At 39.0% G+C, this 25,915-nt stretch overlaps 1 protein-coding gene across 1 annotated transcript in view; it reads right to left on the bottom strand.

Annotated features, from left to right (window-relative positions):
- Positions 1–748: 748 nt before the first annotated feature.
- actn4 (actinin, alpha 4) overlaps positions 749–25,915 on the bottom strand; it is a 38,118-nt gene continuing 12,951 nt past the window's right edge. The window contains 21 exon segments of the mRNA XM_056755956.1: positions 749–2,805; positions 4,907–5,016; positions 5,019–5,064; positions 5,932–6,012; positions 6,804–6,950; positions 7,034–7,213; positions 7,303–7,437; positions 7,535–7,717; positions 8,370–8,510; positions 8,599–8,707; positions 8,861–9,011; positions 9,190–9,337; positions 9,437–9,667; positions 9,754–9,846; positions 11,876–11,961; positions 13,458–13,539; positions 13,797–13,875; positions 14,229–14,316; positions 14,442–14,528; positions 15,423–15,542; positions 16,002–16,116. Coding sequence (XP_056611934.1) covers positions 2,647–2,805; positions 4,907–5,016; positions 5,019–5,064; positions 5,932–6,012; positions 6,804–6,950; positions 7,034–7,213; positions 7,303–7,437; positions 7,535–7,717; positions 8,370–8,510; positions 8,599–8,707; positions 8,861–9,011; positions 9,190–9,337; positions 9,437–9,667; positions 9,754–9,846; positions 11,876–11,961; positions 13,458–13,539; positions 13,797–13,875; positions 14,229–14,316; positions 14,442–14,528; positions 15,423–15,542; positions 16,002–16,116 — 2,571 coding nt within the window. The 3' untranslated portion in view covers positions 749–2,646.

Below are 25,915 nucleotides of genomic sequence, written 5' to 3'. Positions count from 1 at the left end.
TAAATTAAATGTCAAACCCAGCATGATACCCCAGATACTGCAACTGTCTGGATCTGAGCTTGTGCTCACTTCACCGTACTAGTGTACGCTGTCGAGTGTCGCTACAATGGCCTTTTCTGAAAGGCAATAACCTTTAAAACATTAAGAAACTCCCAGTCACGTTTCATTCGTATTAAACAAGACAGCCGAAGGATTACACTGCCAAAATCACCCTCAGAAAACCCCACTCCCTGCCTCAGGAAGGCTAATGGCAAGTTAACACCTACTATTGGAGGTTTTCTATTCTAAATACCGGCCATTCAAAACAAATTTTTATACATCTAATATAATATAATTACTTAAACTGTTAAGTAGACATTGAGCTTTATATAAACAGCATTTACCTCACTAGATTATACAGATTCCCTTGAAATTGCGCATCAAATTTTATGACTGAAATTAAAAATGGCCTAAAAGAGAAAGTCAGTAAATTTTGTCAGATTTGGCTCATGTCAACCAATTTGACGTTTGGGCTTCACTTTCAAAACAATCAATCTTTTAAAAACCTATTGCCTTGACTATACATTATAAATTAACATTTCAAAACGTAATAAAAAAAAAAGAGGACTTGTAGTAATTTTCTGTGACAACTACACTTTGCCATCAATGCTATTGATAGACATCATTCTTAAACCCAATAATTTGACAGTTTTGTTCTAAATGTTAAGCTTTTGCTTAATTCCTAGCAAGCAGGGACACAGACAAATCATTCCAAGTGGTAATATTTTATAAGGAAACTTTATGTGTGCATGTGAAATTCACTTTTCATTTCAAGACAGAAAGCCGTTTTTGCAAATTTCCAGTACAGCAGATAAGGTTTGATATTAAAGAGTATAAAAAGAAAGAACAAAATCTGACTCCAAATGCTTTTATTCAGCTTTGCAGACGTTAAGAGCAGGCTTTTGGTCCAAGAATTGGGAAACCATCTGTCCAACCTCTCCTTTACCCTTACTTTGTTCTCACTTGCAGAAATCGAACACTTTTGATTGCAAATCACCCCTGCCATTCATTATTGAGCATGGTTGCTATCAGACATATGATTGCATAGATTTATTCAACAGTAATTTAATTTTAATTAAGACATAATGGAATGTTCATTAAGACTTCAGCTCCCCCACTCCTTCTCAACCTCCAGAGCTGTACATTGGGTCCCTGCCCTTTTCCTGTAGAAAGAGGAAAAATGAGCGTACAACGAAAGGAAAAAGAAAGAAAACGTGTGGGAGAAAGCTTATCCTGCACCTGCCAGGCACATTGCTTATTTCTAACTATTTTTTTTTTTAATTCAATAGCCGTGTCGTCATTGACACTACTAGAGGGGTCAGTACAAGGCTATGTTGCTCACATCATCAACAAAGCTCTTACATTGACATTCAGTAATATTTTAGAAACAATTAGAGATGGGTGTCATTATAAGTTACAGGTAGATAAATCCATAAGGAACACGACTGGGTCTAGAATCAATGAGGATGCTGTATTTATCGATTGTGTGGGGAAAAAAATAACAGCAGGTACTTTTGTAACTTCATTGTTCAACCCCAAAATAAAATCAAACCAGTTCTTCGCAGGGGTGAAACTGCACATTTTACAAAACCTCCATCATATGAAGCCCTATGTAACCACATGACCGTTTCGTGTACTGGAAAACAAGTATATACAGCGTCGAATCCCGCTAACTCAAAATTGCTGGAGAGGAGAGATATAAAAAGAGGAAAAAGCTGAGGTTAGATTTTCGAAGAGTTCCACTTATCCAGCAAAATGGGTTAAGAGGGCATGTCGCAAAAATCTATATCAAATCACTTTGACTCATTCTCTTCACTTTCCTACGATATACAGCTTTGCTATCTGTCAAACAACATATCCCAAACCAAACCTCCCTCCCCACCAACCCCAGCAAGAAAACAACAAAATTAAAAAGAAAATGGCATGTTAAGTGGAAAAGCTCATGCCCTCCCGGACAGGCAAAGGGTGCAGGTTAAGAGTGCAGGCATAGACTGCAACCAAGGCCAACTCTTTAAACTCACTTTAAGTAGATTCAAATTCAAAAATATCTTTTTATATTCAAGTGGCCTAAAGAGAAAACGTTATGTGTCTTTACATTACTGCTGGTATAAGAAAAAAAATTCCTTGTGCACCTTCAATTGTATTATATACATCAAGATAATGTGGTTAAATGAAATGAGTTTAAAGAGCCTGAGCGCCAGCAGCAATCCAGTCCCTCACACCCTCAACCTTGACACTCTGAACCTGTAATAATCATCTCCTATATCTTTAATCTCCATTCCTTAAGCTCTCTAAGACTGATATGAGTTACACTGAATCAAAAGTTGTTGCAAGCTTCATCAACAGATATTAGCTCCTCCCACAATGCCATGCTAAGCCCTTCCCCTACATCTATCCCCCCGCCCCTCAGATGTGCTATTAAGTCCCATTTCCAACACTCTTAAATATCTTCCTCTTCCTCAGGAGCGCTGATCTCTTTAAGGACTAGATGGGTGAGAAAAAGGCAGCATCATCCAGTGTTCTCATCTATTTAGTCTGAGAAGATCAGCACAGGAGAAAGAGAGAGAGAGAAGGAGAGAGCGCTGCTCCAGAGTTCTGGAGTTGCCCTTAGAGGTCGCTCTCTCCGTACAGGGCGGTGGAGAAGGACATGTAGTCAAGTGCACCCGGGATGCCGTCTGGGCCTGTATATGGTGCCATTCGGGCAATGCAGTATTCCGCCTGGTCGGGAGGAAGCTCGCGCCTCAACTCTTCTGCTGTGATGTAGTTCTGAAAGAGAAGAACGGATGAATAATAGTTTTAAACTAGGGATAGACGGATATGTACATTTTGGGGCGATAACCAATAATTATTTGATATTGGAAGCTGATAACCGATATATTGGCCGATATACAGTATCCTAATATTCATATAAAATTCCCTAAGACTTAAACAAAAGGCAAAAAGTGAAGAACTGATTTATATGAAAAAATTCACTGCAGAAAACAAGGAAACCGTTAGTTCTCTTTTTTCCCCGGAAAATCATGTACAAAGTAATGCTGTAGTACTCAAGACGTTTTTTATGGTCTCGGATTTGCACCTCGGATTTGTTGGTATTTGAACTCCGACTTGTCTCGGACGTGGTCATTGGTCTCGACAAATGTTCTAGTCGGTCTCGTCCGAGTCCAGCAATATACGTTTTATTTTCTCCTTCAAAACAAAACATTGATAGAACAATATTCTTGTGAACCGAAAACGAATGATTTGAAAACTGTTGCGGACTCTCGACTCAAGAACGAGTGCTGGGCCTGCTCATAAGTTCTCTCTTCACACAGCAGTTCAGCTCAGTGTGTGCTGTTGATGAACAAATATACCGGCGTTATTTAGTTACAAGTCCGCGGGACCGTCATGCACGCCAGAAAGTGGTAATTTAATTAATTTGTGGATAATATAAAGTGTTTGCGGGAGACGCTTAAACGCAAAGGATTGAGCGGAACTGGTTTGACCGGTTCACTAAAAAGAAAGAATGAACGATTCGTCTGCGGCGCGAACCAGAGAACATCAATCATTCATCTGGCATGATGTCAGCAAGCAGCAGCATACTACAATTTAGTTTTACAAACCATAAAGAATTTATCGAAAGTGCGCATAAAAAGAAAACTTTCCCCGAAACCTGTGGTACAACATCCAATTTCGTAAGACACCTGCAAAAGCATCACAAAGAGAGGTAAGTTAATGCCATGTTTCAGAGTTAGCATTTCAGGTTGAGTATTTTTATAAGCTTAGAAAGGTGGGCTTCAAGATAAGATTGATCGTATTTTTATTGTCATTGCGATATGAACTTGTTATATAAGGATGGGCACAGAAACGTGCTTTTAAACAAGCCGTGAGGCCTCTGCTCTTTCTGGCAGCTCCTCTATCGAAGATCGACGACGCACAGACGAACACACGCAATGAGGCCGGGCAGTCACACGCACGCACGCACGCACGCACGCACACACACACACAAAGGTGTTTATTGCTGCACATCCTTGCTGTTAGGAGGGCTGTTAAAAAAGTGGTTTATTTTTTGGTTACTTTTGGGGACACCAAGTAAACAGTTCTAGAATGGGAACATTTTCAAGTGTTTGCTGGTTATTTGTTACATTTTCTATTGGTAGAATAAAATTGTTATACTTCAGTAAAAAAAGATGAAGTTACACTTCGGCTTTGTGACTTTAGTGCTATACCAAAATAAAATAAAATTAACTTATTTTATCTGCTTTATGATCATAGCAAACAAAATGAAAATGATTATCTTAGAATGGAAGATATGCTTTCTCTTGCATCACATAAATTATCAATAGTTATGTATGTGGTCTTGTAGTCATGATTGTCTCAATCGGACTCGGTCTTGACTTGGACTCAAACCTCTCTGGAGTTGGACTCGGTCTTGCCTCGGTCTCGACTAGTCCTGGTCTTGGACTTGACAACAGTGGACTTGACTACAGTCCTAGTACAAAGCCTACTTTAAACTACTTAACCTTTAAAAATTATAGATTTCTTCCAGAGCAACTCAGGAAAATGTTCTTAATAGCCACGAGTCTAACAGGTCTTCAGACATAAAGCATTCAGACAGCAGTCTTCATACTATACCTACGTCAACAATGTTTTGCTCATAGCAATAAGTGAATAATCATAATATAAAGACAGTACTGTAATGTAGTTGAACTGTGAGCATTGTGCAGCTGAAGTAGTTTAACCAGAGGAAATGATCAATGATTTATCGGCTATAATATATCGTCCTGAATTTTATTTTACTGGCCGATGCTGATATGGCCAATAATTTATCGTGCATCCCTATTTTAAAAGTTTTACATACATACTTGTATACTGACATAAACATTCTTACCTTGTCTCCAGCTAGGATCTTAAATGAGGCGATGACCTGGTCTGCGGTGTCTGTATCAGTCGTTTCCCTCGACATGAAGTCTATAAACGCTTGGAAGGTCACTGCGCCGCTGTTGTTGGGTCAACGATGCCCATAATACGAGCAAATTCAGCATCAGCCTGAACACCAAAGGTAAGAGGTTAACCAAGAAAAATCCCATGGACCGCAGGTACACTCCTTTTGAAATTTTATTTATGGGCTTTGGTCACAGTAGACATTGTATTTTATGTAAATGAAAACAGGGTTGTTTGATAACGTTGATAAACTACTTACAATGATTAAAAAAACAATAGGACTAAACATTATGTTAAACAATTGCTATAGCTCTAGGATACATATCCTAATTTCTTGAATCGCGATATGTCATGCCACAATATTTTTCATTACACTCCTACAATGACACAGCAATAAAAGCTAATGAACAGACACATATCTATTCGATTTACTCGTATAAAGATCATTAAACATTGTCAAAACAAACTAAGAGAAAAAAAGCCAGGGCAACAAAAATTTTGAGAAAACATAATAAACAAAAGCAGAAGTGGGGATTTAGGGTAAATTGCATAGCAATATATAAAAGAGGTAGCAGTACCAGGCTGTTCCCAGTGGAAATAAGCAGAGCACGGAAATCGTCGCAGTCCATTACCCCTGTGCGCTTCTATGGAACGCAAGGTGTAGGATAAGGAGATAGGAAAAGAACAGGTGGACAGCAGAGAAATTGAGGATAAAGAATCAGAGGAAGTTTGAAAAGTCAGAATTGTGGAAAGTTATGTCAGGGAAAAGAAAAGTGCAAAAAGGAAAGAAAAGGGAAGCATTAAAAATAGTTAAAATCAAGAAATAACCTCAGCCGACCTGCAGAGGGCACCCTTTCTCCAGCAATAGCACAGGCGAGTGATTGAGCAAGCGAGTTAGTTATGATGGAACTAATGAGTGACACAAACAGACACCATGCACCCTAAAGCTTCCCCTTTTTGTGTGTTTTTTACCTGCTTGTTGTTTTCTACGTCGTAACCAAGACTGATCAAACAAGCCTTGAACTCCTCAGCTGCTAAGACGCCACTGTGGTCCTGTAGCACGCAATGAATGGCAGTGGACGGAAGAATCACAGCATGCAGATAAAGATCGGTGGTAGCGATACAGATTGACATGATGGCATGTTTGGGTTTGAAGTGGATGCATGACATAAAGAGATGGAGACAAAACATAGAAGACGTCAGACAATGACATGGACTGATGGCAAACAAAGATCTTACACAAACTACCTGAATTCTTATGAATGTCAAGCAGAAATGTATACTTAAATATTCTGAGAGCACTACATTTGCTTTTCCTTCTCTTAACTAAACCTATGTCTAACGTAAAACGCCTGGCATTAACTTTCCACCATCCACCAGGCAATACAGGTGATACAAATTTCAGGTCAGAGGTGTTTGACGCTGTGTATATTTTAAGAGATTTTTTCCTTCCCATTAGTGCCACAATAGATGGAGAAAATGAAACGAGGGAGAAGGTATTAAAACAAGTCCAACCAAAACTTTAAACTGAGATAAACTTCTATCATGCATCAATCACGCTGAAATTAAACACAGCCTTGACATGAGCAGCATGCGCTACATCTACCGCATTCACCTTTATATGAACATCTTTTTGTCTGTCTTGACAGTCTAAAATGACTCCTTTCTAATGGTATTACATTGTGTATTAAAGGAACTTTTAGAATAACTAAACAATTTTTTTGTTTGAAATGACATCAAGGTGAAACTCCGGAAATTCTTTTTTTACTAAAATATTCAATTAATACACTGATGGTAAAATAACTTCAAATGTCTTAAAAAATATATGCTTTTGAGTCCCTGACCTTGTCGAAGTGATTGAAGGATGTGCGGTACTCGTGAAGCTGCTCCTGACTGATGCCTTTAGCGTCACGAGTGAGAATCTGGTTCTCGATCTCGTTGATAGTGCGAGCGATCGTAGTGAGGAGTTGCTCCCAACCAACACGCAGATGCTAGAGAAACAAAGTAAAGTAGATGAAGTTGGTATTACAACAGTAATTTTCTGAAAATGTTGCAGTTTCTTGAAGATACATACCTCCATTGTATATGTGGTGTATTTGTTGTCAAATATAAGTGCTTCCTGAATGAGCTGATGGTCTCCCTCCAGTTGATCAATGTTGGGTTTGTATTCAATGATACTTTGCTCATACTGACGCAGATGGGTTAGTTGATCCTCCAACGTTCCATTCATCTCGATTGATATTCGGCCGATCTCCTACACAAACATCAAGACACAATACAAATTATCTAGCATATATTCTTTCCAAAAAGAAAAATAGTCAGAGTCTTGAAGAGTAACTATACCTCCATCTTGTTTTGTATCCATGGTCCGATCATATTGGCCTGGTTGGCAAACTGCCGTCTGAGATGGTCATTAGACTGCTGGCGAGAGAGTTCTTCCTGAAGAGCCTGATCACGCTGTGGTACCAGTTTTTGCACCTTTGTGAGGATAAAAGAGAGACCAGCAATACATCAATATCTGCAAACTCAACTGTGGTGGAAGGGCAGAAGTGCAGGCAGCTATTCGCTATCTTACCTTGTCCCACTTGCTGTCAATGCTCTGAGGGGTGATGGTGGTGTAGGGATTGTTTCCAGCCAGTTTGATGCCATTGTACTGAGCGATTTTCTGAACTTCAGAGTGGATGGCTTGGATAGCTTCCCGCTCTTTATTCGCCTCTGGAAGAGTGGACTTGAACTGCTCGTGAGCTGTTATCAGTCCCTAAAGAAAGAAAATAGTAAAAAAGCATTCCATTATTCCATTCTTAAAAGAGAGTGACCACAGATCCCAGCAATGATTCACAAAGGCCTTTAACGCAAAGAAAATAATATTAACAAGATGCGCCACTGCCGTTAAAATGAATGGCGAGGAATGCAACGCTCAATATGGCCGCTTCAGCAAAGGAAGTTCTGCCTTCCAGTAAAACGAACCAATAGTCAATCAATAAAGACTGATGATTCTTAGGGGTGGGGATCTCGTGAGGCGCTTGCCAGCTTGTGTACAGTAGATGAGGCGACATCAAAAAAGGTGTTTTTTTGCACAATTTAAGCTTAGCAAACTAAAGTTATGAGACGTTCATAGGACGCCATGTTAATTATTGATCGGAAAAAAGTGCATTTTAATTTTGTTTTTGCCAGTGATTTTAGAGATATCTGCCTTCCCCCATTCAAGTAGATAGGACTGTGGACTTGCTATGACATAAATAGCTGCCCAGAGGCGTTGCAAACATGGCCACCGAGTGGCATAACATCAGTAAACGGACTTTGTTTAAAGAAAACAAAAAGGAGATTCACAACCTAAATTACTTGCGTAAAAAATGATAGCTTTTCACGTTAAATGTTCCCTTACATTCCAAACATTGTAAGTGTTGTACCTGGATCTCCTCTATGTTGTGTACAATGAACATGTCTTGAAGATCCTCCATGGCCCCTTCCATCCAGTTGTTGAATGGTGCTGCTCTCTTGGCGTACTCCAGATAGAGTTCGTCAATGGACTCCAGCTGTTTCTCTGTCCTCTGCACACAACATATAAACACACAGTGTGATGAAGATCACATATAAATGTATCAAAAAAAAAAAAGCTCTTCTAAAAAGCGAACATACCTCAAGAGACTCTCTACGGCTCTGTGTAAGAGAACCCAGAGCATCCCACTGCTCACAGATGTTCTGACAGCGTGCATTAACACTTGGAGAGTCATAATAGTCCAGCTCACTAGAACATAAGCATAAGCCTGTTATTCTTTTTCAATATCGCGAAACATCATTTTTTTGATTTTCAGGCGTTTCTTAACTTTCAGCCCTTAAATTCTGTTAATTTCATTCATTAGCTCTCATTTTGATGGCTTTGTTTTTGCCATGTTCTCACTTGAGCTCCTGTGCGATGGCAGCAATCTGCTCCACTCGGTCCTGGTGAGCGGCGAGGTCGCTCTCGAACGCCTCGTGCTTCTTAAGAAGAGCTTTGATCTCAGATAGAGTCGCAGTCTCATAATCCTTCTGTGTTAGCATGGCCTCTTTACCTACAAACAATCACAGATATTCAAGTAATCATATGACTGAACGATGAACACGTCTTAATTGATAATTGTAGGGATAGGGATAAATAGAAAATGTGTATTGATGAAGGTGAATTTGAGCATGAGGCCAAACATAAGTTTGTGATCTTTGCATATGAAGGTATAGTTTCTGCAAGCATACCATCTGTCCAGCTCTCGTGGATAGCTGCTTTCTGGCGGAATTTTTCTGCGAGATGGTCAAGCCTCTCCAAACGACGGATTTCATTCAGTAGCCACTCTTCATAGCCTTTCTCTGCGCCTTCCAGTTTATGCCATGACCCGTTAATGTCCTAGAAAAAAGAAATAATCTTATCAGCCAAATGTTTTACTTTGTCAGATAAGTTGGTTAAGAGTAAACATTACAGGACGGGTTGTGAACAGTTTCTTACAGACACCATGCGTCCTTCAGATGGCATAAAGGCCGGTCGGTTGCTCAGACGAAGTTTGGTCTGCAATGTGTTGAAGTTGATCTCTAGCTGACACTTCTCCTGGACTTTGGGTGGTTTGTGAACGCGCCGATAGTCACGGAAATCTTCCAGTTTCTGCTGCATTTCTGTCATGGTCTTTTCTGGAGCACGGTTTTCCAACCATGGAATTGTCCTGCGTATCCACTCCAACAACTAAAGAAAATGAACGAGAGGTAGAATTAGAAACTAAACTGCAAACCAACTACAGGATCTTAAACAGCACAAACAAACAGACTTACATCACTAGCCAGCTTTTCGTAGTCTTCCATCAGGTGCTCGTTCTCTTGATTGACAGCCAACACCTTGCAGATACGATTGGCTGCCGTCTCAGCCTATCATGGTCAGAGTTAAAAAAGATTGAACCGACTGAAATGCTTTCCATATATCCCGGGTCTAAAGAATACATCATACAGCATACAGTGTACTACAAAAGTATATAGTGTACACTGTATGTCGTATGATACAGTATACACGGTATACTTCAATGAGTAATCCTTTTTAGCCGCCTTGAAAATAACTAAAGGATTATTATGATTTTGGTTTAGTCAATGGGTTTAGCTAAATGTGCTTTACATTTACATTCAAACGCACGAAAATGGCTTATTGATCACACAACAAAACAAAATTCCAAGTGTTGTCAGTTAATGTTGTACAACAAAACAAAATTCAAAGTGTTGTCAGTTAATGTTGTGCTACAAAACATTCGCATGCGTTAAAAATAGCCAAAAACATTGAAGAACCAGCTTAACATCAACATTACCAATGCTAACTCTTATGCTAATTGACGTTCCATGCAAACACCAAACTTGGTTAGTTTTGAAAACGTGTAATCTAACTGTAAAATACACATGCCATTTTCCAAATCAAATCTGCATTCTCAATTTTTATACCACTGCTGGAGGATCTCACCAGATTTCTTTACAGCATTAACTAACGCTGAAACAGAAAGTGTTCAAACTGCTCACAATAAATGCTAAAGCACATTAAAACCAATATTAAAAATAAAATGGCTGAAATGTCCTTTTGCCCTTTGTTTGGTTTAATGAATTTTAGCTGCAGTTGAGTCCATGTAAACAAAAGTTAAACTATGCGGTTTCTCTAGACCGGACTTTAGTATAACATAAATAACATATATTACAGTGGTTGAGTGTATTTGTGTAAAGACAGAACCAACAGCAACACCAGTGATTCTAATAGAATTCGTTTTTGTAAACTGCATTATGATTTTCCAATTTACACTCAATGTTGGTCACAGTTTGCATTTAAGTTTTGTGACCTCACAAACATATGCATCAATGAGTGCAAATACGGAACGCTAAATTTTTAATCTCAACAGCATTTAAAGAAAGTTCTGATAGACTGGTAAACCCAAATAAGCATGTTGACCAGAAAGAAAAAACGTGTATGTAAAGAAGATGGCAGTGAGTTTAGGAATAGTGAAGTCAAAAGCTGTAATGACCAGCCAGTGGCCTCTACTCTTAATGTGCTTTCACACCTGGTTTGTTTTCATTAAGTCCTGATGTCTTCACACTAGATTACAGATGTATATCATATCCTTTATTTTATGTTGCAAGTAGTAGTAATTGACCAGATGTTTAAGACTTAATCTATAACATACTGTGCCTTTGAATCAAAGTACATCATGAGAATAATGGGGACGTTGTTCATTATGATGTGGTTATATATCACAAACAACAGGTTTCGCACACGCCTCTAGACACACAGTCACATGCCACTTTAACCTAGATATGAAAAGCAATGCAGATAAGAGATTTAGCCGATTTTATCTAAAATCCCTCAAAATGGCCTTGAACAAACCAGGTCTGAAAGCGCCCTTTCAGAGTTATGGGGCAAACATCAGGGGTCAAAGGTTTCTCACCTTCTGAGCACCTGAGAAGGCGTGATAGAAACAGGAGACGTAGGTCATAATAGCCTTCTCATCCGGCCGCAGAGTGCCCACGATATCTATAGCAAAGCCAGCAGAAAGAGAGAGAGACAGCGGTGAAGCGAAGCGACCCAAAGCATGTGAGTTCCCATTGAGTGAGCAAGTGGGTGACTGGGGGTCAGTCGGTTATGCAGAGACAATTTATGGGCTCCCCCACTGAAAGGAAAACGGGGTTCGGAGTCCGGCGTTATAACCATGGCAACCCGCGTAGTGAGAGAGAGAGCAAATCCGCTGTTGTAGACCAGAGGAGGGCGAGTCGAGACACATACGCATTGTGGCTAAAAGCCGCATGCGAGGAAGTGTATCTTCAACCAGCACCCCTTGGGTTATTCCAGTAATGGTGGAAAAAGCCATGCTGAAGAGGAGCTGGGGTCACAGAGGTCAAGGGTTAGGGGTCACGGGAGGGGGCAGGGTACCTTCTGGGCTCCAGAAAATGCATGGTAGAAACTGGACACATAGGTCATTATGGCTTTCTCATCTGGACGTGCAGTGTTCACTATGTCTGCAGGGAAACAAGAGTTATACACACCCGCACATACTGTTGGACATAACTAACCGTACACAACACACACGCGCAGTCAACAGCTGTTACACACTCAAATAACATACATGACATGAAAAGGACGACAGTGGGTTCATATCAAATTCACAAACTTTTTTCAGGTTAAACAAAAAACTGCATATAGAAAACTACGTTTCACTTTAATATAATTTAGATCCAAGATGTACACTGACAAGATGTAAGGGTGATCGGTCTTTTGTAGTAGCAGCATCAAAGAGATGGAATAAGTCTTCCTACCCATATTAGACTTGCCCCAACACTAAACTGTTTTAAAAAGTGGCTGAGGGCTTATTTTCTCTGTGTAGTCTACGAGACTGAAGGGTGTTGAGTTGTGTCATTGTATTGATTATTGTTTTATTGTCTTGATATCTGAATAAGTTATTGTCTTGTACAGGACTTAAGTGCAACGTCCTGTTATTTTAATAGTGCTTTATAAATCAAACAAAAAAAATGTATTGTTTTTGCATTTATGCTTTAAATTACCTTAAAATTAACAAATTATTATTATTATATATTACTTTTGTTCAGTGCCACTAATGGTCCAGAAATTACACGTGTCATCTCTAAATTCGACACTCATGAATAACATTTATGCCACAAATTTATAGTCGTGAACTGAATTAAAATGTAGTTCAATTTCTTCACTTAGTTGAACACAGTATCTTTAAAGTACTGGTGTTAACACTTTACCCAAAAAGGAAAATTCTGTCATCATTTACTCATATTAGAGTTCTTCCAAATCTGAATGATGAACAAAGAGAAAGATATTTGGAAGAATGCTTATAACCAGACAGAATTCGCCCCCCATTGACTCCCATAGTAGGAAAAAATTGTTTTGCTCTGTTGAACACAAACTAAGACATTTTGAAGAATGTAGGGCAACAAACACTTGTGGGGCAGTTTTGACTATCATTGTATTTTTCCTATTATGGAAGTAAATGGGGGGTGAATTTTTGGGTGAAGTATCCCTTTAAATACTACAGCATTCTCTTATTTTGAATTCTCTTTAGGATTGATTGATTGTATGTGAATTGGAATGCAGACATATGCGCGGGATTACCATTAAACACACATTCACGTATATACTGTATAAAGCACCAAAACAAAATTGGTGCAACAGCGTGAATCCTGGAGACATCATGCTCAAGGGAGAAACAACATAATGCTCAGGGGGGTTACCATGGTGACACACTGTTTGTGGAAGATATTAGGTGTGGGTGTTTGCAATGTCTGTGTGTCTGAGACCAGGAACAACTCCTGGAAATACAGGGCATGTACTGACAAGCCAAACACACTATTACACATAGACTCATTCACTTTCACACACTCACACAAACACACCTGAGCACGCAACACTCCAGTGCAGAAACACATAACATATAATATAAAAACATACGTGCAGACACACGCACACTAAAGAACAGAACAGGTTTTACCCTCTGCATCCAACATTTTTGGGATATCAAGGTATCGCTCTGCCACTTCAAAAGCATTGTTCAGATTGGTCACTGGGTCATCCTGTTAACACAAATGGAAATCAATTATATATATCTGTATTAAAAGACATAAAGTCTGTCTCAAATCGTTGTCTGCATCTTAAAAGAAACATCAGGAGATTTCCATTGAAGACTTCTGGAAGTATTTTTCTATATAACTACTTTAAGCTTAAAGTAAATTATTTAGATTCAATTTCGCTATGCAAATCCGTGTCCATTGCATTTTTGATTTTGTAAACATCTCAGCTTTAGTCTTTGTTTTTTTCATGATATACACACCTTTCTCAGTTTGTCATAATCAATGAGCTCTGGTCTGTGTCTATGGATCAGAGCATTGAAGGCAAGACCATCCTTCCAGCTGTACGGAGCGAAAATAACAGTCAAATAAACAGATGATACATATTTTTCACATTGTCCAGCAGAGGGCAACAGTAATGTGTTTCTGAACTGATGGGATTGTTGGACTATAAAATAAACAAAGTTTTGCAAAATATGGTAAAGGAACGGTTTTATACAGTTTAGTTAACAGTAAATGTAGTTTGAAGTTTATTTCAAATCGCTCTGTATCTCGTTAATTTGCTTATTCAAATAAAGCAATGTCCATAACAATAATGTATGCAAAACTCGCTTTAACACTCCCTGGATGTGAGAATCTATGAATAAGCATCAATCAAAAAAAGAGTCAGAAGTTAACATGAGTCTGATGCAGACCTGATATGGAAGTTTTGAACGTTGACATTCTTGTAAGGAGCAGTCTTTCTCTGACACCAGAGCAACAACCCTTCTTTAGCCGAGGTTTCTGTGGAGTGAAGAAAATGTATAAACAGACCATTACTGGGCATTTGTCTTCTGTCCCCCAAAGCACAACATTTAATTAAGCCGTTCAAAATTCTTCAGAAAATTTCTAGAGTCCAAAAACTATACCCTCCACTGAGATGTCCTGGATGGCAAAGCGGAGGATGATGGTCCAAATCATTCCCAGAGTCATCTTGGCGTTTCCATCCACAATTTCTACAAATGCGCACATACACAAAACCATCAATGAAAAGGAACAGCCTCTATTTATAAGATAGCTGCCGAAAAGGACAATTTGTTTGCCATTTTGATGCTGTCATGACTAGTTCTGGCGGTTTATGAGAACCGACACATACCATGACACTGTCTTTACCGCATAAAGCTGACTATAGATGCTGATTCAGATAAAAGACAGATTAAACCAATTCACCATGCTGATAGATGTTATAAAGACAAATCGGTAAACTTTACTTAAAGCATACATGTATAATGCATTATAAAACTGGTTTTAATGTGTTAATTATGCCATGTAGTTCACCTTATAATGCATTGTAATGTCTCATGAATAATTGTAATTACAGTAAACACATTATAACACTTTTTAATATTGATTACAATTCTTCACAACAACATTTACTTTTTGACAACACACATTATGAACAATTATAATCCATCTTACCCTTTATGATGCATTGTACATAAGGGCTTTAAGTAAAGTGTTATCAGCAAATCTATAAACAGCCTTCAAGCATTACTAACTTTGAGATTTTCAATTTTTCAGTACAAAATGATCTCAAATTATCTACATCCATATAAAGTGGTTCCGGCTTAATTAATGGCAGAAGTTAAGAGATTTGTGCCTTGTAATTACACAAGAAAAACAGCCTCTGTTTCTCAACCACTGCATAAATATGGAGGAGGATCAGAAAGGTCACAATTTCCCGAACGCACACGCACACAAACATGCATGTGTCTTTATACCGCCGTGGGATTTCACTTGGCAGGAAAGGCAGTGAAACGTCTGTCAATAAATGGGCTTTGGATTTCTGGTCACCATTGTATACACACAAAACACGTTGAAAGGATTTCAGTGCAGGAATGCATTTGTACCTTCGGCACCAATCGACACCAGTTTGACTCCTTTGCTGGCGATGAAGTCCAGCGCTTTGTTGACATTGTTGATCTTGTGCACTCTCATCTTGCCTCTTTCAGGTTTTGGTAATCTCTCCCCTACACACACACACACACACACACACACAAGCAATTAGTTGTCAAACTCCCCGATAACACATTTTCCAACAGCATTCTAAAGAGTCTGGTCACATTCTTCTCTGATAAACATCATAGACTATATTTTCTCTAGACAACTAAAGAAGATATTCTGAGAAAAGTCAATGGGGCCATGTTTTTTGGTTATCAACCTTCCTCAAAATATCCCTAGTTGTGTTCTGCAAAAGGAAGAGAGTCATGACATGTGGGTGAAGGTGAATAATGAAAAAAGTTTCTTATCATAGAAAAAAAATATATATTTTTAAGAACAGAGGTGCATATAACCGTAGCATGAACAACAGTCTGTCACACTATGGTATGAAGGTGTGGTGCATGAATGAAGAACGACCCACACAGATGAGTCTGATTACAATCTATTCCATTACACGGTGTCAGGTGATACGACTGAAGCTCACAGACCTGCGATGACCTCTAGGAGCAGCATTAGTTTGAGTCCATCTCTGAAATCCTCCTCGATGTTGTCGATTTGCGTTCCCGACTTCCGCAGGTGAGAGTTGCACCAAGCCGTGAAAGTCTAGAACAAACAGGAAGTTACGTCAGAGGAAGCGGGGCCATACAGTCAGGGGAACAGGAAATGGGTTTGCGTTCTGCTGCACCCTGGAATGTCCAAGATGTTTTGGAGGAAAATCGATGTGGGCATTTCCATTTCAGCATCTAATTCAAAGCAAAAAATTCCCTTCTTCTGAAAGTTTGACATGAGAAATCTGCGTATCTCTGTGCTTTAATATAATCTAGAGGAGAGAGCTGTTAAACTCAAAATACCTCAACATGAACAAGCATTTATAAACACAGAGACCAGCATCACATCACACTAGGAAAAGGGTCTCTGGGCCCGCAGCCTCTCCCGCTCGCTCTAATACAATGATTCCATTGAGTTTAGTGGATAATGAGCCCCTTCACCCACCCCCCTCGTACGACATCCACCTACCAGGGACAGGACTGCCAGAAAAACAATTCAGCATTCATTCACACACACACACACACACACACACACACACACACACAGAGAGAGAGAGAGAGACACAGACACACATACCAGTCAGGAACGTGAACAGGTATATCCACACTGTAAACAAATGCCATTTGACAGGGTCTGCAAATACCTCTGCTTAAACAGGGGACTCTATATGTGTGGGTAGGGAAAGCCAAGCGGGATGTCTTTGATTAGTTGGGTGTGGGTGACATCATTCCATCACGCCACGTTGCAAGAATTTCAGAGAAAGAACCACTTACCCAAACATACGCTCTTTAGGCCAGATTCAAATTATATACAACTACAGGGTTGCCCCACACACTAAACGCACATACACCCCTCACAGACTGAGAAATGTGGGTGATAACTGCTGTTGTCATGCTCTACCTGTGTGCGCTTAAATGCAGTCTAGGCAACCCTTGAAAATAAATGAAAGATTGATGTACCATACAGTCTTATTAATCGTATTATTTATAGGGCTGCTCGATGATGACGAGACCACAATTATATAACATCATTACTCTTTGGTTTTGGAAACAAAGTTAATAAATTGATCAATTATAAATAATAACAATAATAAATAGCCAATTTAACACTGAATTCAACTTTATCAATGTTTTACTTTTATTTGTATTTATTAAGTATAAATGCATAAATAAAAAAAGAACAAAAAAATGATCAGATCCTTTCAAAACGAAATGCAGCACAAATTTTTTTATACCACAATTATTTTGTTTTTATAATTGTTTGAGGACAAGATTTAAATTGAAAACAGATTACGATTAATTGCACACTCTTTACTTCATTTACAGTTAATACGTTTTTTATTAATGAGATTATCAACATTGGTCAATGGGCATGACAATAATCATTTGGTGCCTTGTGTCAGTACCAAAGAGTACCATCAATGGATAATAGCCAAATAATCACTCTAAACAGTCCGTAAGCATTGACCAATAAAACTGTTTGTTCGCCAGCAAATTCCAACAGCAGTATAATGTTTGGAAGACTTTGATAGGTGGGTGTGTGATCAGATGACATCAAAGAGTTTTGGAAATGAAATAAAACTCTCGGTTAAAGTGAACTGCCAGTGCCACTCCCTTCACAAGAATACATACGCAAGATAGAACTATAACCTTCCACAAACACATCCCTGAAGCACCAGTGTGAATGGCGCACGCGCGACTGACAGGTTTAGGTGTCAATGCACATAATGCAATTCCACAACTGCCTCCCCAGCTCAGCATGCATGATAGTTCAATTCACTTGTATATCAATTCATATTTATTTAGGCTTAACGACATTTTTTCCTACGTTATTTTACCACAAGTTATTCAGCAACATTGAACACAAATACGAAAATTTACTCAAATAATATATAAATTGATTATCAAAATACAAAAACATATAGCTGCAGAGCTTGGCAAACAAACCGGCATAGAGGTTCTCCTTTTATCTAACGTTAATCCTGGACACATAGTCTCCGTCGAAGAACACAAAAATAAATTTTACAGGACTATGAGAATTGTGATGGACACTTGCACCTTTTATTTTAAATCCTGATTTGACTTTGTGTAAAGTGTAAATAATGTAACCAATCAATATTTTATAAAAAAAAAAAAAGGAGACATCCAAATAAAATATCTTCGACTGCAGCTCCTCAATTAAATCGTCAACACACAGCAGTGTTTGAGTATACATGATGCTAATGCAAACTTTTAAATGAATGTTCAATAATAACTAGTTTCTAAAATGCATTGTCATCTGCAAGACAATCATTAGCATTCATCTCTAAAGAGGGTTGGGTGCAGCATGTGGGCTGGGACAGGACGATGGAAAAATGTGAGTGTCCTTTACACATTCTAAACAAAATACAACATTAGCACAAGCTCAGTTTAAACGAAAGTAATGCAAGGTGTGAAGCTATGACATTTTTAACATAATTTGGAAACATTTCTTTAAGAACGGCATTGTTTTTAATACAAGCCGAACATCATAGGGGGAGCTAACAAGAGATCAAATTGAGGCAGATGCTTTATTCACATATCAGAAAACAATGTTAAATGTTTCTCAATGAAAAGTTTCAGTAATCCACAAGAAAACTAAACTCAACAATTGCCAAAATATTTACATTTAGCCTCACAATGCTTAAATAATGAAATACCCCAATCACCCAAAACCTTACAAAGGGTCTGAAGTATGTCTGGGTAAGTGCTTATGTAAAATCATCCTTTAGTAAAATATTTTACAAATCACTTACACAGATCATGTTCAAAGTTTATTAATCGACCAATATTTCAAATCTGAGCAGTCAACCCTGACATAGAAGCAATATTATATCAACAGAACACTAAGATGAAGAGAACAGAGGACAGGAAAAAAGAGAGGGAAGGCAACGGGGGGGGGTGTTGTCTCTGACTTCCATGCTCTACAGGAGTTGCTCTGGTGAATGCCATGTTTATTTTTTGATTTATTTATAGTATTTCCTCCCTTTGTGAGACTCCCAGCAGTGTTCGATGGGGTCGGGTTTCTTTCCAGACTGCATGAACTTTAACCCTTAAAGGATAAAATGGATTCTTTTCAAACCCCACAGGCAACACAAAGCGAGTGAACAGAAGCTAATAAAGATACAGATAAACACATGAAGTCATGAACAGTTGAAAGAATGCTAGACAGGAGTGCCTGACCTAGCATTTAGGAATGTGCAGGAATGAAAGACATCCCAATAACGCACAAGAGTGATTTTAAGAATGGTAGACATGCGTATCATATTCAGAGAAAGGTTACAAGAACAGGCGTGTTGGTTTAGAGACAGAGTGAAAACACTATGTCATGACAACAATGTAAAGTGTCTGGTACATTTGCATTTCATTCTCAATACCAAAAGCATTCGCCCAACAAACACATGCGATGATAATCTTAGTTTTGTGCTTTAGATTTGACAAAATGCGTCTAGAGTCTAAAGTCGACCTCACTAACAAACTAGTCGGCCATCTAGATCCCTCCCAAGTGGTAAACATGTTTTTACACATGTAGATCCATGGTTGATATAGGAAGTTCTTAACTATCCCATAATCAGACCATCAAGAGTAAGATCAGCTACTCACCCTCTTAACATTTCAAACCTTTATGGATTTCTTTCTTCGACAAAAAGATATTTTGAAGACTGGTCCCCATTCACTTCTATTGTATAGACTAGACCAATGCAAGTCAGTGGGGGCTGTTAAAAACATTTTTCAAAATATAATCTTTTGTGTTCTGCGGAAGAAAGACATACAGGATTGAAATGACAGGAGGGTAAGTATTGATGACAGATTTTTTTTGTGGGTGAACTTTAAATGTAACGTGTATGGTTTTATTACGGGATGTTACACAGGAAACGTTTCTTTAGCCGAATAAACATAAATGAAAATCTGTCTAGTATCAGCTGACCTTTGAGCCACAAAAAAGAAACCAAACAAGACAAACAATTTCACAATAGTTCATTCTGAAATCATTCTGGTGATTCATGTCTCCGTCAAGGAAAGGGCAGGGCTCCAGGTGTAATGATAACTATTCCTTTCACACGGGGAAGGAAGGAGGGTCCTCTCTCTCTCTCACACACCTAAAAGGAAATGCCTTGTCAGCCACAGAATGATCTGAATATATAGAATGGTTCATCTACACCGTCACGACCAGGAACAATCTCCTCACCCCTTAACCTGACTTGATGACCCAAAGTAGATATCCTCACTGAGATGTGTGTGACAACACAAATAAAAATGCACTACAAAACAATGCAATTGTACTAAGAATTTGTACGGGCAGCAAGGTGGCTTGAGTTTTCCTGTAAACTGGTGAAGGTCTTTCCCGTTTCACAGGCCCAACGGTTAATCTGGCAGCCGATATGCTCATTTCCCTAAGTGATTCCCTCAGCGAAGGCTTTTTTTAGCAGAGTACTTGTTTTGCACATTACAGTTTTGCCTGCAGAGTGGCACTTCACCAGCGCTGACTCACGGTTGGAGCGGGACTTTCTCAGGCCTGCTTTCACTAAGAAAAGAGAGTCGGATTAAACAGAGGCCTCATGGGGACACTGGAAATCCAGTCTGCCAATACGGTCATCCGACACACCGCAAAAGTCACTGCTCTGATCACCAACCCACCTGAAATTAAAGACTGAATATCAGACCCATTAAAAAAGTATCCTGCTGGAAAAAACTCTCAGAGTGCTCAGAACTAAATTAACAAAGTGGTTTACCTTATTAGGTTCAACAAGAACGTAAGGGAAGTAAAAAGGCCATCAAGCCATGGCTAAGAATAAAACTGCAGAACTGATGAAACCACAAAGGCAGTTTCTATATGTCAAGAAACTTGCAATCAAGAAATCAGAAACTAAACAAACTTCAGTTCAAGAACTGAAAGATATTTTGACCTGGCCCACATTCTCTGACACTGGCTCAAAGGGCAAGCACAACCAACAGCGCATGGCAGCAGACCACAGATCAGATCTTCTCTCTCTGGATGGATTTGATGACTTGTTTGGTGACAGGAAAAGCCATTGTGTCTCTATTTCAGGGATTCACCGTCCTCAAATGTGGTTCAGTCATAATAAAGGGATGTTATTTTTCCGTGAAAGCAACTTACTCAACTATAAACCAATTTAAAACTTTAGGGGTAAAAATAAGGAACCTTGGATAATCTGTAACTTATACACTAAGGTAGCAAAAAAAGGGCAGTTTCATTTCAAGATCGTATTATGTTGTAGTTGTAGTGTTTATTATTTTAAAAGCAAAAGCCGGACTGTTGTGCTGACTAAATAGAACTAAACTGAAAAAAAATCCATAGTTGGACCTAAATGCTATATGGTAAAAATAAAGCAATAAATACTATCAAATATGGCTGGGTGAAAATCTTTTTTTTTTAATGTGGTCGACTCAACTTCGATTCTCAAAAGATGTGAATAGATTTTTATTCTTTTCCATTTCCGCAAGGACTGACGTTCATTAACGTGAATGGTTTTGCTACTACTATCCACTAGATGACTTTCTTTTTTACAACGGGTGGATGTTACAAAAGTGAGCATATCATTCATTGCTTAATTAAAGTGGCAGATGCGGGCTTGTCATCAAATTTAACATCACCTTTCACATGAAAGGCAGCGTTCATATGATTGCAGCCTATCTTTACAGCTAATTTTGGGAAAGTTATACTGCATCTTTAATTTAAAATAACCTGATCCTGTTTGATCCATTTCCGTTTCAATATACCCAAGTGTGTTAAAAGTTGAATATACAGGTTTGTGGCTCTTCATTTAATATTTTTATTCACCATTATAAAGTGAAATTTACTGATCTCTTTAAGAAATATCTATAGTATTTGTATTAATTCTATAATCAGTGACTTAAATCGAGAATTGAATCAAGAGCTTGTGAATCGGACTCGAAACAGCATAATCGATACAGAGGCTGTTCAGCTCTTCACAGCCCACTTGAGGATGGAATGTGCCTTTTCAGCATTTAAACAAACACTCATTCTCTGTCCTTCTCTGGGCTAATATTTACTGTGAAGAGCTCTAACAGTGTCCTCCTAGGAACAGGAAGGTTCTGGGGTCCCTTCATATTCCACATCACACCGGTCAATGAAGTTACACTTGATTTTTACTTTTAAACCAAACAAACAAATCATTTATGCTTCACCAGACGACAAAACACAATGTCCAAGCTATATGAAGTAACGGCACAGCCACATGAATATAAATGTCAGTCACAGGAAACACAAACAATCTGGCGTCCAGTTATGCCTCAATATTTAAAACCCCAGTATGAGCAACAGCATCAACACTTGTCAATGCAAAAACCACTAGTGAAGGTGCTTGTAAGTTCTGCATGACCGATAATGTGGTATGGAGAGAGAGCGAGAGAGTGAAGCCTAACAGGTCAGTCCAGTCAGCCCTGTCTCGTGGTATTGTCATTATAACCGCCTCTTCCTGCATCGCTTGTAATGCTCACTTTCCCTTATAAGGCAACACACACTCAGTATTGCGTGACGCAATGGTCCGCACTTGGCCCCACCCCCTTTATCCCACAATGCATACAAAAGAAAACACACAGTTGCACCTGATCAAAAAGACCACACCCTTTCCTGCTTTGCAGTCCCGACTGACATCCAAAAAACACATCTCTAAAAGGAATTTGTCTAATATTGAAAAGTATGCATGCTCATTTATGTTTGTTTATCCTTCGGTTGCAGGAATGTGAAATATGAGGATGTCTGGCCCCCACAGCAGGGACGCTTTCAATGAGGCAGCAAAAAAACTGAAAGAACACAGGCGCCGGGTGGTGGTGGGGGTCAAAACTGCTGCGTCTGTGCTGTTCACAAACTTCAACCCCACTTCCTGTTCCTGTGAGAGCACATCAGCAGCAGCCTGTTGAGGACAACACAAGAGGTGTGTGTGTGTTTGCACTGTGTGTTGTGGTTAAGTGTTCACACTGTTCACAGTCACTTTAGTAAAACGGTTTGCGCTTCTCTACACAGACACACACACAAACTCCATGCCCCGCATCCTTTCAAACATTCCAGAGCTAATGAAGTCACACTATGCCACTGCTTAATCTGTCAGACATACACGCACACATATCTACATTAATCTGTTTCCTTAAAAAGATAAAAGTCTGAAGTACACAAACACAGTCTTTTACAATAGGTGTGGCAAGGCTTAAAATGAACCAACAGTGCATAGTGATACACTCATACACACACACTTGTGGTGGAAGTAAATCGGAGTGAGTTCATCTTTCTCGTCAGTGAAATGGCTTTTGTCGACATCTGTTTCTACACAGTGTGTAAGTATGTGTGATGTGGTAACCAGTATCGAAAAAAACTGGGGATTGCAAGGCAGTTGGTGATACCAAACCAACATAGCTTCATAACCCTCAATGGCAATTTCAACTGCAAAAACTGTGTAAAGTAAATTAACAATTATTGTATTGGTAAAGTACAAAAACATTCAATGCGGAGCCCAGTAGTCAAATTGTTTGTATTCTTATTTTATTTATATTAGGGATGCACCGAATATTCGGCCACCGAAAGACTTTTATCACCGAAACAACACGGCCGAAATGTTGTGATGACACAAACAGATACCGCTCCTTTGATGCATTTGTAGCGGACGTTATTCCTTTAATCGCAGCACTAAAGCGTCTCCTAAATTGCATGCACCCTCAGGGCTCTAGAGTGCGACCAATATTCCTTTACGTGTGTGAACCAGAGGTCGCGTAATCCCCAAAATTATTTGTCATTGACAGATTTTTTTTTACCAGTGACGGAAAAATCTGATGGCCGCCCGTCATTCTGGCAGATTACAATGAGGGCAATTTGTAAACACCCGTTTCCCTTCAGCGGGATATGCTCGTGAAGCTACCTACGTGTCGTTGTCATTTGACTGACTAGACATGTGATGCGATTTGGGAAAACCCGGATGTCGCGCTGGGACGCGGGAAGACAGTTCACCTATCAAAGTAAACCACATAATATGAAGAATGAAGAAGTATTAATGCACAGTTCCCGCCAGTCCTGTGTAAACTATGGCATGCAAAGGTTTTTATACATTGTTTTCGCGAGATGACAGAGCTCTTAGTCTACGGCACCAGAGTTATGCCCGCTCCACTGCTCACGCGAGCCGGACCGCGATCGCAAAACATACGAGAGATGATCAAAAGTCCAGACACTATGCACACGATAAACAACTTAAAACTTGCTTCACTGCTTATTAGTTGATGTCCGTAATGTTTGTCACTTTCCTTGTGTAGTGATTATGGCAGAGCTCTCGTTCTTTAAACGAGCGCTGCACCATTTTCCTTACTTTCGTTTTATTCCAACGGTTTTGTACAGTATTTTTATAGACTTCAACACTAGGACATGTTTTTTTTACTAAATTGTTATAAGAGTAAGTCTCTTACCACTGTAAAGTGTTTTTTACTTGTGTTATTGGACTGTTGGGCTTTTATTTTCATAACTTAACTTTAAACACGTTTTTCTCAAAATTCCGTTCATGAACATCACAGCGCTTCAGACGACAGAATAAGTTGGTTATTCTATTCTTACGCTACTTATTATCAACTTTGCACATCTGCAATTCTTGGTGCATTTGTTGTTGTTAAAGTTCTACAGTTAACATATGGGCTGTGGGAGTCTTTGTTTGGATACACTATTATGTTGAAGGCCTACAGAGAAAATATTGTTGTATCTTTAAGCAGTTGGACTTGTTCTGAATGCACTTTCTTGTAGTAGTCCTACAGAGAAAAATGTAAAATGCACTTGATCTAAATGCACTTTGTTTTCACGAGAGAACATTTAATTGTTCAACTTTTCAGCAGGCCAGTAGACCTGTACATTATTATTTAATATACACATGAGTGGGGTCAAGTTAAACATCTTAGTTTAATTTTATTTTATACTGTACATTGTTGCAATTTGCTAAATAAATATTTGCATAATTTGTCATTTATTTATTCTTTGAAACTTTAATATTTATGCAATTGCAATGCCTTGATTTTAGTAAAGTTAGTAGTCATAGCCATAAATGCAAGGGTACTAATAATTGGCCTAATTTCTTTCGGTGTTTCGGTTTTGGCCACAGATTTTCCTTTCGGTGCATCCCTAATTTATATTGTTTTCTGTTTGTTTGTGACTTGGTTAAGATCTCTAGAAAATCTGGAAAAATCACATCCTGAAACGATCTGCACACTCACTCATCAGACATCAATGACCTTAGATTGAGGTGTTATATGTGTAACCCACCCGAGAAGCACACATCCCTCTTCGCAGAACCCCCCCCCCCAGGACAACCAGGAACCAGAACCACACACTTAAATGCCCAAGAACATACTGACCACTAGCACTCCAGCATGAAACCAAACGCCCGAGCGGAGATGTTTCGTAGCATGCGCAGTCAACAATCAAGATATGAAACCATCTTTTCAACCGCTGGAAAATTACAGACGTTCATTTAAAAGATGCAAAACAAGCAGGCTGCGGTGACATCACTACCGCCCCGTGTAGTGTACCTGGAGCCAACACACACATCTAGACAGGCTCAAGTGAACGATTGCACAATCTGATGCTTTTCACACATTGAGATCTCACACATCGACTCTCAAAAAGTGTCTAGGAAATATTTTAGCAGCAAGGCGGAAAATCAGTCAAATAAGCACACACTCTCCCCCACGAAGCAGACAGTGCTGTCTACAGGCAGGAAAACTGTTCAAATTGAGATTATTTGACTAATTTAAATCACCAGTTTATACTGAAAGCTAACAGAAAAAAACTTATCAATGAAATTATAGATGAACTCAACTGGATT

This window comes from Triplophysa dalaica, chromosome 9, assembly GCF_015846415.1.
Source record: "Triplophysa dalaica isolate WHDGS20190420 chromosome 9, ASM1584641v1, whole genome shotgun sequence".
NCBI lineage: Eukaryota > Metazoa > Chordata > Actinopteri > Cypriniformes > Nemacheilidae > Triplophysa > Triplophysa dalaica.
This window is presented reverse-complemented; position numbering and strand designations above follow the sequence as displayed.